The sequence below is a fragment of the Schistocerca nitens genome, chromosome 4, assembly GCF_023898315.1.
Source record: "Schistocerca nitens isolate TAMUIC-IGC-003100 chromosome 4, iqSchNite1.1, whole genome shotgun sequence".
Taxonomy (NCBI): domain Eukaryota; kingdom Metazoa; phylum Arthropoda; class Insecta; order Orthoptera; family Acrididae; genus Schistocerca; species Schistocerca nitens.
The window spans coordinates 617,122,784-617,148,715 of NC_064617.1; the positions used below are offsets into that span (position 1 = coordinate 617,122,784).

The window sequence follows — 25,932 nt, forward strand, 5'->3', positions numbered from 1 at the left end:
TAAACCTGACTACCATAATAGAGTCTGGACAAGACCAGATCACTGTGCAGATAGAGAGGAGTGGAACGGTCTGCACCCAATATATGTGGGGCCCAGGAGGTGGAGAGCATTAAGCTTTCACATGCATGTAGCCTTTAGGTGGCGCATGTGGGGCAACCATGTCAGCTTGTTATAAAAAATAAGGCCCAAGAAACGGGACTGTGCTATAACATCGAGGAGTTGGTTGCCTAAATAAATTTATGGATCTGGGTGTACTGTGGGTCGATGACAAAATGCATAACCTGCGTTTGGGTGGGGGAAAACTTGAAGCCATGGGCGGTGGCCCACACAGAGGCCCGTCGAATGGCACCTTGGAGCTGGCGCTCAACAGACACCAGCGAGTGGGAGCTGCATCAATGCAAAAATCGTCAACGTACAATGCCGGGGTAACCAGAGGCTCAACAGAGTGCAGAAGCCAATTTATGGCAATGGGGAAGAATGTGACACTTAGCACAGAACCCTGTGGGATACCATTCTCCTGAATCTGAGGAGTGCTGAGTGAAGTGCCAACACGAACCCAGAAGTGTCAGTAAGATAAAAACTCTTGGATAAAAACCGGAAGGGGACCACAGAAGCCCCAGTCATGGAGGGTAACTAAAATGTGATGGCACCAAGCCATGTCATACGCTTATTTAGGTCAAATAAAACTGTGACAAGGTGGGTTAGATGGTCAGTTGTGGATCGCCCTGCCCAGAAGCCACTCTGATATGGTGACAAAGCTGAGATTCGAGTACCCAACATAATCTGGAGTTGACCATCCTTTCAAGCAGTTTTCAAAGCACATTCATAAAGCTAATGGGTCTGTATGTGTCAAGAGACATCTGGTTTTCTCTGGGCTTAAGGACAACGATAACTATACTGTCTCGCCACTGTTACAGAAAAGCACCTGTGAGCCAGATGTAATTGAATACCCTGAGGAGCTGTTACCTCTGGGGAATATCCAAGAGTTGAATCATCTGATTGTGAATGGAATCTGGCCTTGTGGCAGTGTCTTGTGATGAGCTAAGAACCTGCACCAATTCCCATTCAGTGAAAGGTGCATTATAGGGCTCAACATGGTGTGGGATGAAATGGAGGGGGGTCTGTTGAACTCTGCGTTTCTGCTGGAGAAAGGTAGGAGGATAGGAAGTGGACGACAATGCCACCACAAAGTGTGTCGCAAGGTGTTCCGGTGTTCCATGAGGACCAATGGATCAGTGCTTAGAGTTCTTTGGAGGTTCAGACCCTGGACAGTTGACTGTTGCTGGCGGTCCAGAACGCTACAGAGCTTTGACCAAACCTGGAACGAAGAGGCATACGTCCCCAGGGAGGAAACATAGCGCTCCCAGCATTCCTTTTCACCCCGCTTAATAAGTTAGCGAGTCTTAGCTCAGATACGCTTAAAAGTGAGGAGGTTGGTCTAGGAGAGATGTCGCTTAAATCGCTGCAGCGCCCGTCGGTGGTTCAGGACAGCGACTACGACATCCTCGATTCACCACGGTACCGGCAGATGACGAGGGAGCCCTGTGCATAGGGGGAGAGCAGTGCCAGCAGCACAAAGAAGAGCAGCAGAGATGCCTTGCACGACTACATCAATGGAATTAGAGAGGGATGTGTCGAAGCGGACAGCAGACATGTATAAAGGCCAACTGGCCCTGCATAATGCCCAGCATGGGGGCCTGTCTGCCTGGCAGCAGCAGGGCAAGGACAGTGTCACAGGAAAGTGGTTACTGTCACAAATGTCATCATGGGATGACCTATGTAGGGAAGCCACGAGGGCAAGGGAGAAGATCGTGAGATCGATAGCAGAGAAGGTGCCATGAGTGGCACTGAAGTGGTTAGGGGAACCATCACTGAGGAGACACAAATCGAAGTCTGTGATAATTTGGTTGATTAGGATATTCCGACCTGTTGAAGTGACATTCCCCCACAGTGGATGGTGAGCATGGAAATCCCCAAGGAGGAGAAACGGGGGTGGGAGTGGCTGGATTAAGGTAAATAGTTCAACATAAGCAAGTGGCCGAACTGGAGGGAGGTAGACATTGCAAAGGGTGATTGCTGGAGTCGTTTGCACTCTAACCACTATCACTTCCAAGGTGGTATGTAGGGGGATCCAATCACTAAAGACATCGGAGTTAACCAAAGTGCAGACCCCACCAGATGTTATCCCAGGGCCAGCATGGTTCCTACAGAAAGCCCAATAACTGCAGAAAGCTGGAGAGTGGTCAGCATGGTAAGGCCGGCCGCGGTGGCCGTGCGGTTCTAGGCGCTGCAGTCCGGAGCCACGGGACTGCTACGGTTGCAGGTTCGAATCCTGCCTCGGGCATGGATGTGTGTGATGTCCTTAGGTTAGTTATAAGTTCTAGGGGACTGATGACCTATGATGTTAAGTCCCATAGTGCTCAGAGCCATTTGAACCATTCATCATGGTAATGCGTTTCTTGGAGAACAAGACAGAATGCAGAATAAGAGGAGACAAGACGTTGCATTTCTGCTAGGTGACGATAGTACCCACTGCAGTCCCACTGGATGATCATGCGGCATGAGTCCAAGGTAGGAATGAAGGAGTCGAGGAGGAGGTCAGGTCACATTGTCAGTAGTTGTCACCGACAAGGATGGGGTGACATCCATAAATAATATGTCAGACTCAGGTTGCAAGAGGGGAGATGGCACCTCTGGGGGCACTGAGGGCGCCTTGTAGTGGGATTTATGTTTCTTCTTCTTCTCTTTCTGAGGTGGAGGAGGGCAGGACACAGGGGGAGTACAGCCGTCTGCAAGATTGGGGTCTGAAAGAGAGCAGGCGACCTTGTGGCGCACAGATGATGCACCTCGTGGCCGAGTGGACGTGAGAGTCTTCTTACCTGAGAGACACCAGGGAGAGGGTTCCTGGGAGGGAGCCTGATCACCAGCAGATGCCGAAGAAGGGGGGCACTTCTTCAGCCAGGGAGGGGGAGCGACTCCCTACCAGGAGATTGTGGGAACTGCAGGGGAGGTGGAGGAGAGAGTGGGGTGGGGCTCGGTAAGGACGAGGAAGGAGGAGGAGGAGGAAAGGAAGTAAAAGAGGCAAAAGTTGAAGACAGTGACACCAGGTGGAGTCTCTCATACTTTTGGTGAGCCTCAGCGTAAGGCAGATGATCCAGAGACTTGTATTCTTGTATCTTCTTTCTCTCTTGTAAGCCAGGCAATCCAGCAAGCGAGGGGAGTGGCGGTCAGCATAGTTGACACACACAGGTGGAGGAACACAAGGGCTTCCCTCATGGACTGGGTGGCCACAGTCACCACACAAAGGGTCTGCTGTACAGCGGAAAGACGTGCCCAAAATGCAAGCACCGAAAGCACCACATAGGTGGAGGGATGTACAGCTTCACATCACATCTGTAGCACATAACCTTGACCTTCTCTGGGAGATTATCCCCCTCGAAAGCCAGAATGATGGCTCCAGTATCAGTGCAGTAGTCTTTGCAACCCTTCTGCACATGTCCAACTAAATGAACGCCACACCGCTCCAGTTTAGCCTGGAGCCTCATCAGTTTCCAGGATGAGGTGCCTCTGAAAATTGACGTCCCGGACCATATTCAGAACTTGGTGAGGAGTGATAGACACTGGAACATTGCCAAGACGATCACAGGCATGAAGAGCTGTGGACTGAGTGGCAAAAGAAGCTCTGATCAACAGGGAGTCCAACCGAATCGTGCTAAGAGACGTCACCAAACTTGTCCTCGGTATTTTCCCCGAAAACCAATGGCTTTGTGGCGGTGAAAGTGTCCCCATCGGTCCTAGTACAGACGAGGTAACTGGAAAAGGGTTTCAGCTGAAGACGGCGAGCCTGGCCCTCTTCCCATGGGGTACCCAGGGAAGGGCAGGCTGCCAGGTAATATGAGGCAGCATTTAAGGATCCTTAGCCATTCAAAGAGACGATCGTGTGAGAACAGCCAGATTTTTGCAGCTTGATACGCTTCATGGGCCAAGCATCCGCCCTAATAGCACCCGCTCCAACCAGGGGCTCTCCCCTTGGGCACCACCCAGCCACAGTAAGGGCCAACCGGCACAGTGGCGATTGCCGGGAGGGAACAGCTCAGGTATCACTAGTGTGATCCCTTTGTTGTCAGGGGGCTCAGCCATTTGGGTACATAACAGCCCCACCACATGGACTGGCTACACGTGGTGGTGACCTAGCAGGGTGGAAGGGGGCTATAGCGAGGAAGCAGAGGGGAAGGGAGGGGGGAGACGAATCTACACCATAGATGCTAGGGAGGGAGTTCTTCCCCATATGGCTCACACTTAGAGCAGGAAATTTTGAAGTGGAGGTCAAACCTCAAGTCGGGACCGAAACGCCAAAAGGGTGAAAAAACAGGTAAAGGGAACTAAACTGCAACCAATACAGGAAACCAGGAGAATAGCCAGGTCGACATAAATCAGAACACCGAGAGAGGGGGAGAAGGTGGCAATGGGGAAGGAGCAGGGATAGGGAGGGAGGGGGCATGGAGAAGGAAATGCAGCTAGGGAATGAAGAATGAACTGCAATTGCTCGCAGCCCCGTATGCGTCATGGACGAACTCATGAAAGAACCGTGAGCCCCCGTGATGGGGGGGGGGGGGGCGTGTGCTGACCACATGCCCCTCTATATCCACATCCCATTAAGTCTGTGGGCTGTGGATGACGAGGCATCCGGTCTGTACCGTTGGGCCTTCCAAACCCTGTTCGGATGGAGTTTAGTTTAGTATTTTTTAGTAGTATGTAGTAACAAGTGGCTCGGCTCCCAATGCTTTGACCCCAATGAAGAATTCAATGACGTTGTTTCGAACTAACTGCAGTCTGGAACAATTGTATGCAGAAGTAATTTGTAATATCGTTAAGAGAAATGGCAAGTGTTTAAATTATTAAATTCACCTTAGTTACCCTAGTATCATGTGTACAACCTAGTGAAGACCAACTTCTTGGTAGCCTTCTTATGGCTAAAGAAATATTTAGCAGAAAAGAAATAATCTTTATTGGTCATTAGCATAATATACACGCAACTGTACCCACCCATACTAGTGAAAACCGCCTTCCTGCTGATTCACGCTTTCTCGGTTTCCAATACAGTTCCACATTGTGTATCAGATGTCAGGTCTCGAGCAGTCCCAAGATTTCATATCAGCGCACACTCCACTGCAGAGTGAAAATCTCATTCTGGAAACATCCCCCAGACTGTGGCTAAGCCATGCCTCAGCAATATCCATTCTTCCAGGAGTGCTATATCTGCAAGGTTCGCAGAAGAGCTTCTGTGATGTTTGGAAGGTAGGAGATGAGATACTGGCAGAACTGAGGATATGAGGACGGGTCGTGTGTCGTGCTTGGGTAGCTCAGTTGGTAGAGCACTTGCCCGCTAAAAGCGAAGGTGCTGAGTTCGAGTCTCGGTCCGGCACACAGTTTCAATCTGTCAGGAAGTTTCATATCAGCGCACACTCCGCTGCAGACTGAAAATTTCATTCTGGAATGTATGTCCATGTATGGCGAAGCCGCGAACACCACTGCCGTCACAGCCGGCGGCTAGTGTTATAAGGGCGTACCATCAGCTCACTGGCAGTCATAGTTCTTGACAATGCCCAAGGAGTACTTGGTCTAAACCCGTGTAATTCTAATTGCTTGACGTCACTGAATCACACCCATCAGAGAGCTTAGCTCTTCATGACATAATATGGGTAGCAGTTAAAATTTACACAAATGCGATGGTCATCATTGGGTGGATACTGTTTAATAAAAGATAAGTCAATGATGTTCTTTCATGGTTGTTGTTGCTGTTGTCTTCAGTCCAGAGACTGGTTTGATGCAGCTCTCCATGCTACCCTATTCTGTGCAAGCTTCTTCATCTCCCAGTACCTACTGCAACCTACTGTTTAGTTATATATCTCTTGGTCTCCCTTTACGATTTTTACCCTCCACGCTGCCCTTCAGTACTAAATTGGTGATCCATTGATCCCTCAGAATATGTACTACCAACCGATCCCTTCTTCTAGTTTAGTCAGTCATCTTCAACATTCTTCTGTAGCACCACATTTCGAAAGCTTCTATTCTCTTCTTGTCTAAACTATTTATCGTCCATGTTTCACTTCCATACATGGCTACACTCCATACAAATACTTTCAGAAACGACTTCCTGACACTTAAATCTATACTCGATGTTAACAAATTTCTCTTCTTCAGAAACGATTTCCTTGCCACTGCCAGTCTACATTTTATATCCTCTCTACTTCGACCATCATCAGTTATTTTGCTCCCCAAAAAGCAAAACTCATTTACTACTTTAAGCGTCTCATTTCCTAATGTAATTCCCTCAGAATCACCCGATTTAATTTCACTACATTCCATTATCCTCGTTTTGCTTTTGTTGATGTTCATCTTATATCACTGTCCATTCCATTCAGCTGCTGTTCCAGGTCCTTTGCTGTCTCTGACAGATATACAAATATACAATGCCATCGGCGAACCTCAAAGTCTTTATTTCTTCTACATGGTTTTTAATTCCTACTTCAAATTTTTTTTTGTTTCCTTTACTGCTTGCTCAATATACAGATTGAACAACTTGGGCGATAGGCTACAACCCTGCCTCACTCCCTTCCCAACCACTGTTTCCCTTTATTGCGCCTCGACTCTTATAAGTGCCATCTGGTTTCTGTACACATTGTAAATAGCCTTTCGCTCCCTGTATTTTACCCCTGCCAACTTCAGAATTTGAAGGATAGCATTCTAGCCAACATTGTCAAAAGCTTTCTCTAAGTCTATAAATGCTAGAAACGTAGGTTTGCCTTTCCTTAATCCATCTTCTAAGATAAGTCGTAGGGTCAGTATTCCTCACGTGTTCCAACATGTCTACTGAATCCAAACTGATCTTCCCCGAAGACGGCTTCTACCAGTTTTTCCATTCGTCTGTAAAGAATTCGTGTTAGTGTTTTGCAGCCGTGACTTATTAAACTAATAGTTCGGTAATTTTCACATCTGTCAACACCTGCTTTCTTTGGGATTGGAATTATTATATTATTCTTGAAGTCTGAGGGTATTTCACCTGTCTCATACATCTTGCTCACCAGATGGTAGAGTTTTGTCAGGGCTGGCTCTCCCAAGGCTATCAGTATTTCTAATGGAATGTTGTCTACTTCTGGGGCCTTGTTTCGACTTAGGTCTTTCAGTGCTCTGTCAAACTCTTCACGCAGTATCATATCTCCCATTTAATCTTTATCTACATCCTCCTCCATTTGCATAATATTGTCCTTCAGAACATCGCCCTTGTAACAGACCCTCTACATACTTCTTCCACCTTTGCTTAGGACTGCTTTACCATCTGAGCTCTTGATATTCATACAAGTGGTTCTCTTATTTCCGAAGGTCTCTTTAATTTCCCTGTAGGCAGTATCTATCTTACCCCTAGTGATATACGCCTCTACATCCTTACATTTGTCCTCAAGCCATCCCTGCTTAGCCAATTTGCACTTCCTGTCGATCTCATTTTTGAGACGTTTGTATTCCTTTTTGCCTGCTTCATTTACTGCATTTTTATATTTTCTCCTTTCATCAAATAAATTCAATATCTCTTCTGTTCCCCAAGGATTTCTATTAACCCTCATCTTTTTTACCTACTTTATCCTCTGCTACCTTCATCTCTCAAAGCTACCCATTCTTCTTCCACTGTATTTCTTTCCCCATTCTTGTCAAACGTTCCCTAATGCTCTCGCTGAAACTCTCTAAAACCTCTGGTTCTGTCAGTTTATCCAGGTCCCATCTCCTTAAATTCCCACCTTTTTGCAGTTTCTTCAGTTTTAATCTGCAGTTCATAACCAATAGATTGTGGTTACGGTCCACATCTGCCCCTGGAAATATCTTACAATTTAAAACCTGGTTTCTAAATCTCTGTGTTACCATTACATAATCTATCTGAAACCTTCCAGTATCTCCAGGTTTCTTCCATGTATACAACCTTCTTTCATGATTGTTGAACCAAGTGTTGGCTATGATTAAGTTATGCTCTGTGCAAAATTCTACCAGGCGGCTTCCTCTTTCATTCCTTATCCCCATTCCAGATTCACCTACTACGTTTCCTTCTCTTCCTTTTCCTACTATCGAATTCCAGTCACCCATGACTATTAAATTTTCGTCTCCCCAAACTATCTGAATAATTTCTTTTATCTCATCAAACATTTTATCAATCTCTTCGTCATCTGTGGAGCTAGTTGGTATGTTAACTTGTACTACTGTGGTAGGCGTGGGCTTCATGTCTATCTTTGCCATAATAATGCGTTCACGATGCTGTTTGTAGTAGCTTATCCTCACTCCTATTTTTTTATTCATTATTAAACCTATTCCTGCATTACTCCTATTTGATTTTGTATTTATAACCCTGTATTCACCTGACCAGAAGCCTTGTTCCTCCTGCCACCGAACTTCACTAGTTCCCACTATAACTAACTTTAACCTATCCATTTCCCTTTTGAAATTTTCTAACCTACCTGCCCGATTAAGGGATCTGACACTACACGCTCCGATCCTTAGAACGTTTTCTTTCTCCTGATAACAACGTCCTCCTGAGTAGTCCCCGCCCGGAGATCCGAATGGGGGATATTTTACCTCCGGAATATTTTACCCAAGAGGACGCCATCATCATTTAACCATACAGTAAAGCTGCATGCCCTCGGGAAAAATTACGGCTGTAGTTTCCCCTTGCTTTCAGCCGTTCGTAGTTCCAGCACAGCAAGGCCGTTTTGGTTAGTGTTACAAGGCCAGATCATCAGTCAATCATCCCGACTGTTGCCCCTGCAACTACTGAGAAGGCTGCTGCCCATCCTCAGGAACCACACGTTTGTCTGGCCTCTCAACAGATACGCCTCCATTGTGGTTGCACCTACGGTACGGTTATCTGTATCGCTGAGGCACGCAAACCTCCGCACCAACGGCAAGGTGCATGGTTTATAGGGGTGGTATGTGCAGTAAATGTTCTCTACGCTCTAGTTTATGTGAGTGTCTCTCATTTCAGATATTTGCATGATGTGTTGCATTCTCCGAACCTTTCTTAATTTCTTCACACCAGACTATTCTCAGATATAGATATATGGCCACAAAAGTTTTCCAGTTACATAGAACTTCCATAGAGCACATGGAATGTTTTCCATATGTGTGAACCATACTGATACAGATCTGGTATAGTGCTTCATTTTTCACTTTTTCAAAAAGTGCCCTATATACTGTCCAGTAACATTAATGTGACCGTCGCCTTTGTTTGACGTCAACGTGCAATAGTCACTCACAGATGGCAGGTGGCAGCACTAGCAAAGGAAAGTATATAAAGTGTGTCGAGCGGTCGCGGACAACAGTGCAGAGCTGTTAACCTAATGTGGAAACAGAGTGATTTATTTGACATCCAAGAGGTCATTAGCTCTGACTTTCGGACCGAGGATGGAAGCATTTCTGAAACGGCTAAGTTTGTAAACTGTTCACATGCTGCCGTGCTTAAAGTATGCCATGCATGACGAAATGGCGCTATGCAAAACTGGTGACGATGCAATTATTGGGCACCACGGTCCACAGATGACAGGGGTGAACGATGGCTGCGGAGATGTGTATGGGCGAAAAGATGTGCAACTTTTGAGAAACTGACGGCCCAGATGAACCTAGGGGCTACCAATAGTGTATCCTCACTAACCGTTCAGCGAACAGTGCTGCATGTGGGCCATTGTAGGAAGCGCCTGGTTCATGCGCTCATGATGGCTGGAATTTTCACGGCAGTGCCACAGTCGGACGTCCACTGGGTGGCGACAGACGGCCTTGTTAGATGAATCACTTTTTATGCTCCACTGGACAGATGGGCGTTGGCAAGAACGAGGTGAACTGTCTGAAAGCAAAGGCAGGCCAAAGTAGGGAGGGTTATGGTCTGGCATAGCGCAACGTGTAACACAGCTCACAGTGCATGTGCGAGGTTCGAAGAGCGCCAGGATGGGTTTACCGTGCTCCCATGATCACCAAACTACTCGAATTTAAAACCAATGGAGAATCTATGGTAACATCTCGATCAGGTGGTTTGTGCCAAGGATCCTCAACCGAGGAACCTAGCGCAGCTGGCCACAGAACAGAAGTCGGCATGGATCCAAATCCCTGACAGTATCTTCCCGAATCTCATTGACTCTTTTCCTTGCACATCTCGCAGCAGTCCACGCTGCGAAAGGTGGTTATTCAGGCTTTCGACAGGTGGTCACATTAATGAGACTGGACGGTGTAGCTACACTGTCAGAAAGAGGCGCCCGGTTTTGTAGTAAATATAAAAAATGTATGTATGTATGTACGTATGTTCCACATCTCCTCCTAAATCTCTAGACCAATTTCAACCAAACTTCTTGGTGCACATATCACTTATTGTCTGGAAAATTTCGTTGTGGGAGTAGAACAAACTTACCTATCAAAAGGGGAGGGGGGTTAAAAGGCAGTGTAGCCCATGACGCGTGCAAATTCATTCTTTTTATTCGTCTAACATTAGGGAATGAGAGCACATAGTGACTTGCAAAAAACTTAATGTTAAACCTTTAAGAAAGTTTTTCTCGATGACAACAGCCACAAAATGGTGAAAGGAAAAATGTTTATCGTTTACTACATCTTCGCTGTTCATGTTGTAAAACCACCACATGAAGCATGACGTTTTAATTTGTCACTTCCTTACTACAGACTGTATGCGCGACAGATTTTGTAGACACTATTCACATATACCACTGAATCCACCAGCAAAATTATATCGTTGTATGACTCATACTTCAGGAGTTATGACGTCATAAATACTGAGATGCATGAAAAACTGCCACATCATGCACAACGTTTTAATTTATTACGACTTTGCTACTTACTCTATTTGCAACACATTTCGTTAACGGTATTCACGTATGACGCCAAATGCATGTACAAAAATATACCATTACATGACACATAATTCAGGAGATATGACGTCAACTACTGAGATGCATGAAAACGGCCGTATCATGCATCACGTATAATTTATTACTTCTTTACTATTCACTATACTCACAACATATTTCGGCGATAGTAGCCACATGACCCACTGAATGTACTTCCAAAATTATATTACTGTATGACAATTACTTCAGGAGATACGAAATTCGTTAGAGATGCGGTTGAAATACATATACAAATATGTGTGAAATACGTTAAATACATTAAAAATGTATTTATTTACTTAGTAAATATATAGTTATTTACTTAGTAAATATATAGTTAAGGCTCACCGGCCACTTGACCATCTTCTTCTTATGTGCGAATGCACAAACAGTGCCCGAACTCTTACGGGAATCGGCAACGAGCCGCGAGTAATGAGTATAATGGGCGGGGGCACTAAGAATGTAGTGCGGGACAATACGTTGAGAATGTGGGTTTCGCGGGAGGCGTGCCAGAGATAAATCCCTGCCAAGTAAGCAGGAGATCCAGGGTTCGAGTCGCGGCCGGGGCACACATTTTCATCTGTCCCCGTTGACGTATGTCAACGCCTGTAAGCAGCTAAGGGTGTTCATTTCATTGCAATAAAATATATTTGACATGTGGGGTATGCAGACAAAATTATATTATTGTATGACACATACATCAGAAGATACGACCGAAATTCGCTATAAATGCGGTTGAAATATGTGTACAAATACATTTTAAATATATGTAAAGTATTTTGACATGTCCGTATGCGGACAAAGCCATGGGAAAAACTTATTTGATGGCCCTGGAAAGATTTGAACTAAATTTGGTACATATATTAGTCACCATCTTGAAAGAAATACTGTGGCAGGGAGAACCACTAACCTCCTACTGTGTCAGGGATGATAATGTGGAGAGAGAAGTCGGTAGAAGGAGATGGACAGACAGAGAGGGGGAAGGAGAATATGGACGCAGGTAGGTGGGAGGAGGATATGGACAGAGAGAGGGAAGGGGTGAAATGTACAGAGAGAGGGAAAAGGAGAAGGAGATGGACAGAGTATAAGCAAAGAGGAGGTGATGAATCAAGAAAAGGAAGTGGAAGATATGGGGAGAACGAAGGGGGGAAGGAAATTGAGAGAGAGGGGTTGAGGCAGGTATGGACAGTGAAAGTGAAGCGGAGGCAGTGGACGGAGAGAGAAGAGAAGAAGATGGACAAGGAGAGGGGATGAGGAGATGTACAGAGAGAGGGGGAAGAAGGAGTTGGACAAAGGGGGGAGTGAAGATGTGATTAGAGGGACAGAGGAGGAGATGGGCAGAGGGAGAAGGAGCAGTTGGTCAGAGAGGGAGAAGCGAATGGACAGAGAGGGGCAGAGGTGATGTGATTACAGGGGGAGTGGAGGAGATGGACAGAAGTAGTGGGAATAGATGGACATAGGAGGAGATGGTTGGAGAGGGGTCGGAGTAGATGGGCAGAGCTAAGGGTAGGAGGATATGAACAAGAGTGGGTGTGGAGGACATGGACAGAAAGAGGGAGTGGAGGAGGTGGACAGAGGAGAGGGGAAGGAGGAGATGGACAAGAAGAGGAGAAGGAGGAGATGGAATGATAGAAGATTGGAGTAAATACATACTGGACAATGCCAGATACTCAGCTTGTGATGCTATAAAAGGCAGTTGTACTCTCTTGAAAGACACTGACCTCTTTTGAATACCGCTGTAGTCCTCCATTTGGGCGGTGAGCTGGTCGTACTTTTTGCCTATGGATGGCACATAGTTGAATGAAGAGTGCAGCAGGTCGTTGCCGATTGCCTCGTGCCGCACGTACTCGATGTAGTTGTTGCCGACCAGCGGCCCACGGCCGTAGTAGTTAATACCGTACACCATGGCGATGCCCATGTTCTCGATGCTGCGCAGCAGGTTCTTGAATGCTATCAGATACCTACAAGAACAATGAAGCACAAAAATATGTCACTCGGTACAACTGAAGCGTCAATAATGAAATACTGGAGCGCCATATACATCGTCTCACTTTCCGCATCCGCCTACCCTCCCACATTTAAATATTGATACTGTATCAAACTATAAATTTCTTCCTGCTCTTCACATATGTGCAATAGTTACTGACGTTCTGACACCCACCATCCAGCGGTTTCACCCATGACTTCCATTCTCAGTGCTCAACCACATTTATATCAGCAGATTTCCTCAGCTTTACACATACACTCTCCATACCCTTTTCCATAATACGTAAATCACCAGCACCAACTTGACCGTGAAAGTCGCCCACTAATGTACCCATTCTTCCTTATTAAACAGAATCATCTTTTTCCCGCCCAGGGCTCCTCTTCTCCCACTCGTGACCTTCCACTTCCAGGAGCTTAGGTCCGTGTCCTCTCCTAATAATACCACCTGCTCCCTTTCCAAAAGACTCTCTCACATAATATTCGCGACACATGTCACGTCATATTCACCCAACACCTGGTGCACATTTCATACTCAAAATCAGCAGATTCCATATCTCATCTAACCTTACTTCCTCATAGTGATAGAACCATCATTACCACAAATAATGAGAGAATTAAATCAATAGATACGCACTTTACTTATTATTTATTTAACATCTATTTGGTTTATATATTTAAAACTATTTGACCGAAAACCGGAAGCACATATCACTTCTGGCAATTCAGCCTCCAGCAGTGTGGCGAAATAACAACGACAAGAGTAACAACAAACGTAGTAGCTGTGACTATATGTATATTCGTGAACAAGGAACGAACATTATGAAATACAAGAGTACTGCTGCTGTCTTATTGTTTAGCATTCATCTTACTTTATAAGGTCAAATATATTTGTTATATTTCATTCTAAAAATAAATCGCACTTAGGTTAGTCGACTTGTTTGATGTTACCGTAATTTGAGGCAACAAATATTTTTAAAGGAGTCATTATGTCTCCTTTTCTGGAGACGACTGGAAATCCAACTGATCTACATCAGCGCGAGGTTCCGTCTTTGAACCATATCTATCCCAAACTTTGTCGTCATAAAATAATTTGCACTTCTAGAGGTGTGGAGAGAACTATTACGTTCTTATGAAACTAGCCGAAACTGAAATTCCAAAATGAACAACAACGTAACACCCTGGTAGTGAGAGGTCACTAACGCGTCATAATTTAACGCTATTATAACTGGTATTACATAACATTCGAACTAATTTACTAATTTCTCAATTTCAACCACTGCTCTGTCCGTAAGTGTCATTTGATTTAGTTTAAATCTTGTTGCTTAAGAATTATAAGTATTCGCCATATCTCACTAGGTTTTACATCAGTATCTCTTTATGGCGTCTAATGCTCTACGACTTTAAAGACAAACGATGGAGGTAATTGCTTGATAGACTTCTGTAATTGTGAAATGCTAATTCGGATTGAACGGAAATACTGTAACACGATAGACATGTAGTTAGCTCGTTTACTTATTTGCTGATTTAATTCTTAGATTTTTACCAAGGAATTCTCTGTGACGAGGTATATCTTAATTGTTTTGTAAAGACGGAACACTTGTGTAATGCAAATTGTTAAGACGCCTATGAAACGGGCGTACAAAATCAATAGTACTTTTGAAAGGGGTGTATTTGGGCTAGGAATGTACTGACATTCAAAATTTGTACGGCGTTTACAGACAAACCTTAAAGTGTACTACTAGTGTATCAAGGAGTGTTCAACCTCAATGAGCCTTTAGCTCTGTTTCTCTCAAGATAAGGTAAGCTCCTGTCCCCCTTCTCAGAGGAGAGGTAACCAAACTACGGGGCCGGTACAAAAATATGGGTGTTTTCATCTCATGCACTGTCCCCCACAGCCAATAGGGATCGAGTTCCCACTCCATTCTTTTTATTATTCCAGTTGTGTACGTTTTGTCATTCATTTGAGGTCTGTACTCGGTATTGAAAAGTATATAAGAAAATTTTGGGTTACTAAGAATAAATTTCCACAACCCTTTTTTGTTAAAGTTACTTTGTAATGTAATTATTTTTTACTTCAATAGAAAACTAAAAAATAAAGTTAAATTAGAGAGATATTACTACATTTCCCATTGGTTATTTACATTATTCTATACAGTATATACACTGAATAGCCAAAGAAGCTGGTTTACCTGCTTAATATCATGTAGGACCCCCCGTGAACATGTAGAAGTGCCGCAGCAGAACATGGCTTGGACTCGACTAATGTCTGCTGGATGGAATTGACACCATAAATCCTGCAGGAATATACATAAATTCGTAAGAGTATGAGGGACTGCATATCTTTTCTGAAAGCATGTCGCAAGGCATTCCAGGTATGTTAGTAGCGTTCATTTCTGTGGAGTTTGGTGGCCAGTGGAAGTGTTTAAATTCAAAAGAGTGTCTCTGGAGCTACTCTGTAGCAATTCTGGACGTACGGGATGACGCATTATCCTGCTGGATTTGCCCAAGCGCGTCAGAATGCACAGTGGACACGAAAGGATGCAGGTGATCAGACAGGATGCTTAAGTACGTGTCACCTACCAGAGTTGTGTCTAGACGTCTCAGGGGTCCCATATCACTCCAACTGCACACGCCCCACACCGTTACAGAGCCTCCACCAGCTTAAACAGTACCCTGCTGACATGCAGGGTCCATGGATTCATGAGACTGTCTCCATAACCGTACACGTCCATCCGCTCGATTCAATTTGGAACGAGATTCGTCCGACCAGGCAACATGTTCACAGTCACAATAGTCCATCGTCGGTGTTGACGGTCCCAGGCGAGGTGTAAAGCTTTGTGTTGTGCAGCCATCAAAGGTACACGAGTGGGCCTTCGGCTCCGAAAACCCATATCGATGATGTTTCGTTGAATGGTACACACGCTGACAATTGTTGATGGCCAGGCATTGAAATCTGTGGTAATTTACGGAAGGATGGCACTTCTGTCACGTTGAACGATTCTCTTCAGTCGTTGTTGGTCATGTTCTTGCAGGATATTTTTCTGGCTGCAGAGATGTCGGAGATTTGATGTTTTACTTGATTCCTGATACCCACAGTGCACTCCTGAAGTGGTAGTACGAGAAAATCCCCACTTCATCGTTATCTAGGAGATGCTGTGTCCCATCGCTCTTGCGCCGACTATAATACCATGTTCAAACTCACTTAAAGCTTGATAACCTGCCGTTGTAGTCGCAGTAACTTATCTAACAACTGCGCCAGACACTTGTTGTCTTATACAGACGTTGACGACCGCAGCGCCGTATTCTACCTGTTTACATATACCTGCATTTGAATATGCATGCTTTTACCAGTTTCTTTGGCGCTTCAGTGTATAATATATGGGAAATCTAGAGACGAAGTTATATGACTAGCAGCAGGTGAAGAAAAAACCATAATCACACATACATGTAAATAGTATGCGATATACACACGTATAAGTACACGTACACACACCTATGACAAACATTTCATGCTACTATGCTTTACAATATACAGTATAAATACATCCATTCTCTCCATCTCTCACACACACTGCAATCCAAGTGGATAGTGTGAATGTGGATGGTACTGATCGTGCCTCTACACATGAACCGCTTGTCATCATGATGTGATAGCCCAACTTTCAGCTACACTGGTGTATAGACGAAGTGTGGAGTGACACTACCACCGCCAAGCAGGTACCTCTTGTAATCCTCGATTGTTAGAGCCTTTGAGGCCACATGATGGACACCATTAGCACAATTTTTGGTTGCGCCTGTGTCTGCATGGTATGTGTATATTTGCTATCAGATCACCAGAAACACCACAATCTGTGTACGATTCACCTTGTCTTTCAGCAGGCCGATAGCTCTCTTGTTTTGAGATGTAAGGCCCTAAGGATTATCAGCCATTTATCTAGATATGTCGAGTGCTTCAGGATGGTAACATTTTACTTTATGGATCGTTGCCTTTTGCTCTGTAGATGAAACTGTCTATATTTATTTGAATCAGAGAAGTTTGTCTTCGCAAACTCATAGTGGAAGTCGTAGATGTGGAGTCCGCAAAGGACCAGTACACACATACCGACATAGACTGCTTTTGTGACCTCCACTGAAAACTTACCCATCTCTAGAGCGACTAATCCTTCATGGATGATAATTGCCCACTTAAAATTTGGCCACACGATGTAATCTCTAGCGCCATAATGGCCACCCCAACAGTAAATGAAATGAATTTCGCTACACTTTCCGAAATATTCCATAGTTTTCCTAAAAACCTAGCGCGAATGTTTGAAGGAGATGGCGCAAGTGAATTTAATAGGTTCCATTCCCAAACAGAGACACTGCTGGAGGTTTCTGTAGCGTATGATGTATCTCTTTTCTCTGATTGATCCCCAGCATCATAATCAACTTGGGGACAGAATCACTGTGCAGGACTACATGTTCCACACATAGCAGCAAGTCTCTGTGAGCATCATTATATCCACTTTTCTATCCAAGGGCAGACATCAATATGGCAGTCAACTGCCTACTTATATAAACATCATCATCCCATGATTGGTCATGGGAACGTTGTTGTGGTAAATCTCATCCGCACTCTTTGCAAGATATATGAGCTCAGAGAGCAACCATCTTCGATGATTATCCCCAGTGTATAATTTTAACTAGTTAATCCTGGAATCATACTGGCATATAACTTGATATGCAGCTGCATATGGTATGTGACGTTCTATGAAGGTAGTGTGAGAGGTAGTGAGGTCGCCTTCACAATTTGACACAGGAACTAGTAGGCGTGAAATTTGCATAAATGTCAAAGGAGTAGTACTTCTGGTGATGAGCATTCTCAAATTTAAAGAAGTTGTTTGCCTCAGTAGGCATGTTCACATGTACTGGTTTCTGGCTACTGCAGTCAATGAGATGTCATTCCAAATACTCAATTGAAGTAAACGAGTTTAGACGTCTAGGGCAGAAATGTCTTACTCCATTTTTGACATACTTTTAATACAGGTGTAGGGTTGTATCTCAACCTCAGACAATAGCAACAAATCTACATTTTTGGGGCAGTGATCAGCTGCTTTTGAAAAATAGATTATTGCTTTTTTTATCTACATCCAGGCCATAAACATGAAATGAATAGTTCGGAGTCAGTGTTAGTGGGTACTGGAATTTAATAGGGATTGAGATTCCAGTGAAGTTATAATGTTTATGGACATTTGATATTTAGTATGTAGTTGTATGCTCTGCATATTTCCGGTAATTTCTGTCGCAAGCCGGAAGTGATCGTATGATCAAAACTGATCGTCATGACATTGGACATTAATAACTGTGTCTTTAGCGGAAATATCTTTTGGAAAATTGATGAAACTGGAGCCCCCAATTACTGGATTGTATGCATGTGAGTATGCAACGGGGTAGAGTGCGTGACTGAGTGCCTTACCAGACCATCTTTCCTGCATATCAGAAAAAGGGTCGATATGACACTCCTGGTAAATGCTCTGAACCAGTCTGCAACTAACTTGCCCAAGGATGTCACATCATTACCTTTACAAATGTAGACAACAGACCTTTCGTCAACATTGTCTCTACCTTCTTTTGGGGGTGCATGAATTCACAGCATAGAAATGTGCTGCACGATACCATGGGTCACTGATGCTTCTGGAAAGCATACTGACCAATATAGGTAGGTATGTGTTAAGGAGAGTATTACGGTCTCATTAGCCTTCATTAGAATTGTCTGTGTGAGAACATGAGATCGGATCGCCATAAGCACCAGCAACCAAGGAACAGTCCAATAGTGACCGTTAACAGGGCAGACTGGTGGGCTGCTGCTAGATCTAGGACGATGACGTCAAGATGGCTCATGATGTAGGGAGCATGGCACAGACTGCAGTCCATACCAGGATGACGATGATGAAGATGATAATATTGGTGGCATTTGGAATAATGGCTTCCAGTATTTCATCCAGCTTGGCATCTCAATGTGAGCACGTGTGAAATCATTTGGATTAATGGATTCTAATATTTTATCCCATTTGGCATATCGGTCTCATTGTTAGTGGGTGTGGCCTGACCCATTCTACTGGCAGAGTTCTGTGTATCTCTTTCAACCCCATGGTGGCGATCTCATTGTAGAATTCTGCAATAAAGATAAGGGTTGCCTTAGATAACAATTGCATTATTATTCTTCAATTGCATACAAAGAGAGAGGGAGAGAGAGAGAGAGAGAGAGAGAGAGAGAGAGAGAGAGAGAGAGAGAAGTGTATATTTGCATTCACAAAACTCATTTCTTAATGATTCTAGAGATAAACTGAGTAGCTTTATTAGCTCTTCGAATTCAGTAACGTTTCATGAGAATGAGAATGAGGACATGCCAGCCTGACGCATCACACTCCGTTGCAGCAATAAATTTCATCTTTTCAGGTGTTATCTTGGTGCAAACTGTAAACCAAGTGATGTTTCCCAGCAAAACATTGCTTATACATGTACCACAAGGCCCCAAGTTGGAGCCTGAAGAGATATGAATCTGCAAGTGGCAACTACCATCTTATCTCCCCTCCCACAGTACTGTATAGGTAGTGGCAGCAGTGACGAACTTAAACAATAAGAATGCGTGGCGTCTTTGCCAGCGTGTCATTATGTCATCTTATTCCTCCTGCGACCATCCAGTGACACAGCAAGACATATTGCCACAATGCTCAGTGGATTGATACCACTACCTAATCGCTGTTGGCAGATTCAATGAACCATTGTATGTTATACAACTGCCTGGTGAAAACAGCTGTCATCACATCATTATGATTGTCACTGCTTGTTACTACATCCAGGTGCCCATGGCTTGCACCGCTGTTGTAAGAGACAGAGCGACATGTGGGAGATGGCAGGCCAACCACACCTGCAGGGACACGTACAGTGCACAGCAGTCGACCACAGCACATACTGCAGAGGCCTGTTGCTGCACTCACTGCTCTGCAGTGAGCAGCAGCCAACATAGCTGGGCTTCTCCCTGGCCTGCTTCAGGGAGAGTGCACCTCCGTTAGTAAACAAATAGAGTGGCATGAGGAAGGTAGGCTTCCTGGCTGAGGTATGTGCCTTGGTTCACACATTAAATGATTGGGACTTTTCTACATACAAGATTAGTTGGATAGGTCCATGGGAACAGGGAACCTCTGCAATTATATATCCCATCCTTGACAAACGGCATAGGCGATGTGTGATGAACACGTACCTAAAAACACCTGCACATTATGGGGGAGCTGAATAAAAACAGCTTTCTTTTTAAAAAAGAAAGATGATATCATTTTTTAGTAACCCAACCTAAAGGTATTTATACATTGTCTGAAGCACATATAAAACAACGTTTGTCATCTTCACCACACATTTACGTGACATCAAAATGATGGGCAGTTATACACCTTTAGATTTCTAATTTATGTATTCTTGAAGACTTTATGCAAGCACGGCACTTTTTCATGGCATTTGACGTAAACAATGCTGTCTGTATGATCAAAGTTTCGAAATAATGTCGCCATATTTTTGTATGCCATTCCAGCATCGTCCCTACACTTTTAATGGTTATAGTGAGTCAACGAAGCAGCTGTCTGGTGCTACTGTTCTAAACGGCCTGCGTGAAGCGACACTAGAGGAGAACATCGTCAGTACTTGTCCAGTGTTGTTGAATGCAACAATCGCAACATCTTTAGACACAAACTAGCCACACGCACTGTAGAAGCCCCGCACATCTGCTGCAATGTATCATCGAGGAATGCCTCAAGTGTGAAGCAGCATCGCCACATTCATACCAATCGCTGCATAATTCCTATGAGAGGCGAGCAATTAATAACACAATCGAGCTACAATAACACATACGGGATTGGAAATTTCTCATGATTCAAATTCAATACAGATGGCTACTGGGCCTCTCTTAGACTCTCATTTTGCTATGGGGACTTGATCACAGCAACTGGAGTTAATTTCTTAAACTGCTTTTGGCTGAGTATGCCTCCAAATTCATCACCTTTATAATAAAAAGAGCGAACGTTAGCGAACATATTGTACAGTAGAAATATGTTGCTATTGTCTTAGTAAAACTGCAGAGTATAGTATGGATAGTATACAGAATTCTGGAACGCTCTTGCACTGGTTAGTTTACAGTTATCGAATATGCTGGAATTCTTCTTCACATTCCCTCTCCTGTCTGTTTACAGCTCCAGGACAATGAACTGAGGCATTTCTAGTTGAACAGATGTCCTAATAGCTCAACTACGTTTTGATGTTGTAGGTTGAACTGCTTACTCATAAAGTTCCCATTAATGAAAATCTAATGGCAGTTGAACACTTGCATTCATTACACGCGAAAGTTTCAAATTTTCCTCGACTGATACAGGTAAGTGGAAAACTTTTCACACTATCACATGAAACACAGCTTTATTCTCTTATTTCTCCTATTAAATGCACTTATTATTATCCATAGCACTTAGAACGAGAATCAGTTCTGGTTCAGTGTTCATAATGATAAGTTTACTATCGTCAAAGTACCCCTTAAACATTTTGAGGGGGGATGCGCACACATAGTGACCACTTATCGATCTGTCTATAAACCATCCTGCATTTTGTAAAGCTTTCGGGTCCGAATTTGATGTCAAAATGTGACGTTTCTTGTGCGGTCGATCTCGATGCTATTAAGTTCTTATATTACATATTGAAACGGACCAACGTATTACGTAAAAGTGGCGATTTTGTGACTGACAGGTTTTCGTCCTTCTTCATAAATATATCTTCCAGGTAGAGAAAACTGCTGCTTGAATGTTTTAATTCATCTTGGTGTTGATTAAGAATCCATATCTCATTGATATTATTAAACGCTGTTGAACCAAGAGATTTGCTGGAGAAATGGTCCTGGTGAGCGATCTGCTTGTCGCATTGAACTGAGGATGTTATATTCAGTGACATCATTGCGCAATTTCAATCCTGCTGATTCAAGAAACTCATAGTTCTCACATGTCATCACATTGTCCTCCTGCTGTGAAGTGATATACTGATGGCCATGTGCACTGATTTTATATTTTACACCGATTCTACTTCGAATGAAGATGTATTACGGTTTGTTCTGCTTGAAAATGGACTAAATTCCCTTCCTTCTCCACAATGTTCAACTAGAGATGGTCTAATGTCTGAACTGTCACTGAGAGGTATATAGGGCTGCTCGGCACCTCAGCAAGTTTGTATGTTGGTCCCACTGTACTGAAGACTCCGTAGATTGCGTGAATTAATTGGTTATTCAGATGTGAATTCATTGCGCTATTACACTCAACGTGAATTGTGCGAACTGGGAGCATATCCACAGCTTGATCCAACATGTAAATTTTCGTAGTATCGCTTTCTCGGCGAATCTCGATGATAAAATCTTTCTCGGGTTGACAGCCGTGTCAATGCGTTGTTCTCCAGCAACGTTTCAGCAAGTCTCTTACTTGATATCTTCAGGTGAAGTGTCGGGTTGACGTTGTCGCTCGCACCTTTGTATCCTGTCCTTTAGGGGGACTTAGTGATGAAGTTTTTTTCCTCGGACATTTACTTCAATGGGTATTGGGTGACTGTTTTTTGTGGCTTTGCTGTTTGGTTGATCTTGTACGGTTATGTGCGCATTTGATGTGTTTGCTTGTATTGCATGAGTTATGGCGACGTGACGATGATGGTATTGGTGATTTGATGGGGGTGAGAGAGGGTGATATGATGGTGGGTGATAAGTTGTATGTGTTTAGTCAAAGAATATTGACCCTGGTCGTTTGTGGCGGTTGTGGGTAGGGTCTTATTGACCCTGTGAGTTGATGAGAGGGTTTGTTGACCTGCTGGTTGTTTCGTAGAACGCTGCAGCTAGGTCAGCGGACGCTCCTGTAGGGGAATTACGTCCACAGCTGCGTGCAGGTCATCGGTGGGGAATCGGAAGGACAGGTGTAAGGCGCGTTTGAGGGCCCTATTTTGTAACCTTTGTAGTTTCAGAATGTGATTCTTGGCTGCATAGCCCCATACTGGGGATGCGTATTCCATTATGGGGCGTATGAGAGAGCAGTAGACTCGTATTCCTATGTCTGCTGTTAAGGCGCTTCCTGTGTTTAAGATTGGATATAGAGCGCTCATACGATCGCTGGCTCGGCGGCGCAGGTCGTCTATATGTGCCCGCCATCTCAGCCTCTTGTCTAGGGTCACCCCTGGATATTTGGCGGTATTGCGACAGGGGAGTTCTTGACCATTTAGTCTTAGGTGTAAGGGTGGTCGCCTCCGTGGCCCACGCGGTCCTAGTCGGCGTGTGATCAACATTGCCTTCGTTTTGTCGCTGTTAATAGTGATGCGCCACTTTTTTGACCAGTCCTCGGTAGCGTTGAGGACTCTTTGAAATCATCTGGTGACCAGATCCCTATCTGGGTTGCGGGTAAAGAACGCAGTGTCATCTACATATTGTGCAGTGTGCACCAGGGACGCGGTGGGAGTGTCTGCCGTGTACAGGCTGTACAGGACAGGCCCCGGTACCGACTCCTGGGGCACTTCTGCAAGTATGCTTTTTGTCGACACGAAATTGTCGACCATGACGGAGAATGTTCTGTTCGAGAGATAGCTTTTGAGTAACTTGACTATCGTCCCGGGGAAGCCTTGTGTGTATAGTTTGTACAGTAGCCCATTGTGTCACACGATATCGAAGGCTTTGGCTACGTCAGGTACCACTATCTCACAGTAGCTTCTGCGGTTGAAGGACTCGGTGGCTGCTTCAACGACTCTCACGATCTATTGAGGGGGGGGGGGGGGGGGGAGTGTTTCTGCCTGAATCCAAACTGGAGGTCAGGCAGAATTTGCTCTCTGGAGATGTGTTGCTCAGCAGGTGTAACCAGGAGGCGCTCGTACATTTTACTGAGAGTGGGCTGAAGACTAATCGGTCTGTAGTGCTGTGGGAATAATGGGTCCTTACCGGGTTTAGCTATCGCGACCGCCTCATCGCGTTGAAGACGTTCGCGATGTGTGTGATTGCCATTGGCGGGAGGTGCTTAACTAACTGATTTGTGAGCCGGTCGTGGCCTGGGGCCTTTTTGTTGGGCAGGGACCTAATGACTTTTGCCACGTCTTCTGGGGCGAAAAGTGGGGTGTTTTCGTTCCCGTCGTCGTCAGCTGCAAGGAATACTGCGCGCTGTTGACGGGCTGTGTTTTCGTTGTCCTCGTCCTGCGCCTCTGCTGGTTGGAATTGCTGTTCGAACGCATCGGCGAGCGCATTGGCCTTGTAGACAGCGCTGAAGACAAGGATTCCTCGCTCACCGTGCAGAGGCGACATACGGGCGCGTGTTCGTGTAAATTGTTTTGTAGCTTGCCATAGACTGTTGTCGTCTACTTTGAGGGCTGATAGGCGGGCAGACCATTGCTGGTGGTGGTACTCATTGAATGCTACTTTCAGCTCTCTCTGTAGACGGTTGAGCAGCCTTCTAGATGCCGTGTTTCTTGTTATTTACCATTCTTTTGCGAGCCTATTTTTGTGCCTAATTGGCGCAAGCAGGTGCTCCGGGAGTTGTATTTGAGGAGGCGGGCCTCCCTGCTGTCGGGGTGTGGCCTCCTCAACAGCCAGCAGGATCGTGTTTGTGAGGTCTTTGAGCGCCTGTTCTGCTGTATCTGCAGTTAGAGGCGGGGCGCGAGCAATTTCAGAAGCGACGTTTTACTGAAAATGCTCCCAGTTCCACGACACTTGGTTTGTGGAAGTGCTACCCTTTCTCCCACGTCGACCTCGAATGTAACTGGATTGTAATCGGAGGACATTCTGTTTATTGTCCTCGCGGTTACGAAGCCTGTTATTCTCCTTGTCAGAGCTATATCAAGGACGTCTGGCCGGCCTCCGTTTTCAGGAAAGTGGGTCGGCTATTCTGGACCCCAGACGTCGAACTGGTGGCCTCGCGCGAGTCGTTGCAGTTGACGACCGGCACTGGTCGAGATTCTAGAATGCCAGTCTTCGTGTTTGGCATTGAGGTCGCCTCCTATTACGAGCTTGCCTCTGATTTGTGCCAATGTGGGAATGTCGTCCTCATCTAAAGCTGGCGTCTGATGGCGGTAAGCTGCAACGACTGTGAGGGGGCCTTTCGCTGTGGCTATTTCCACAGCCGCCGTTTCTAACGAACGGGTAGCTGGGGGATATATCTGGTGGTGGGGGATCCCTATATTTACGTATATATCCACCCCACCTCCTGCGGCTGGCCTGTCGCTTCTGTAGCTGTGATAGTTGGGGACTGCCGCTTTTACTCCCGGTTATAGGTGTGTTTCGGACATCATGCAAACCTCGATATTAAGCTGCTTTATGATGTCTCGGAACTCCATAACTTGGTTGAAGATGCCGTCTGCGTTAAAGATGCACATTTTCAGACCGCAATATGGGAGTGTCTATCCATGTTTGGCTGTAGTTGTTGCTTGGGATGTCGCTGAGGGTTTCGACTGCTTGACTGCTGCTTGTAGGGCGGCGAGAATCTGTGCATTTGCTGCTCAATTTCCCGCATCATCTGCGCGAGAAGATTCAGAGTTTGGGACATGACTCCCAGCACAGGATCGTTTGTGGAAGGCGAGAGGGCAGTCTCACTCAGATTTTGTGTGACATGGTGACTGCCATTGGTCTGACAGTCCGCTCCCTCCGCCTCCCGCAGACTGGTCTTTGGGACGGGGGTTAAGACTTCTCTAGAGCATTATCCGTTGTTAGGGATCCGGTCAGGGGGAGGAGTGTCCTGGAATGTTTCTAGGGGTGTTGGCTGCTCGATTCCGCTTCCACCCCGGCCAGCAGAGGAGCGCTAGTGCGCGCTTCCGTGTTGGCCACGATGTTGGCGAACGTCGCGACAGCTGTTACTTCTCGGAATTTGCCTCTGTAGGCCGGCCTGTCCCGTCTTGTTGGGATTTCAGGTCGGCTGGGGAACTTTGCCTGCGGTTTGTATGGGAGTGCATTTGTGCCTCTGTAGCATTGAGTGTAGTTCTTATGGACCTTACAGCC

General features: G+C 45.1%; 1 protein-coding gene across 1 annotated transcript in view; it reads right to left on the minus strand.

The window, feature by feature from the left end:
- The window catches only part of LOC126252473 (adenylate cyclase type 5), a 446,003-nt gene that overhangs the window by 167,517 nt on the left and 252,554 nt on the right, over window positions 1-25,932 (minus strand). The window contains exon 5 of the mRNA XM_049953367.1: window positions 12,650-12,889. Within this exon, the coding sequence (XP_049809324.1) occupies window positions 12,650-12,889 (240 nt within the window). The remainder of the gene's footprint in view (window positions 1-12,649; window positions 12,890-25,932) is intronic.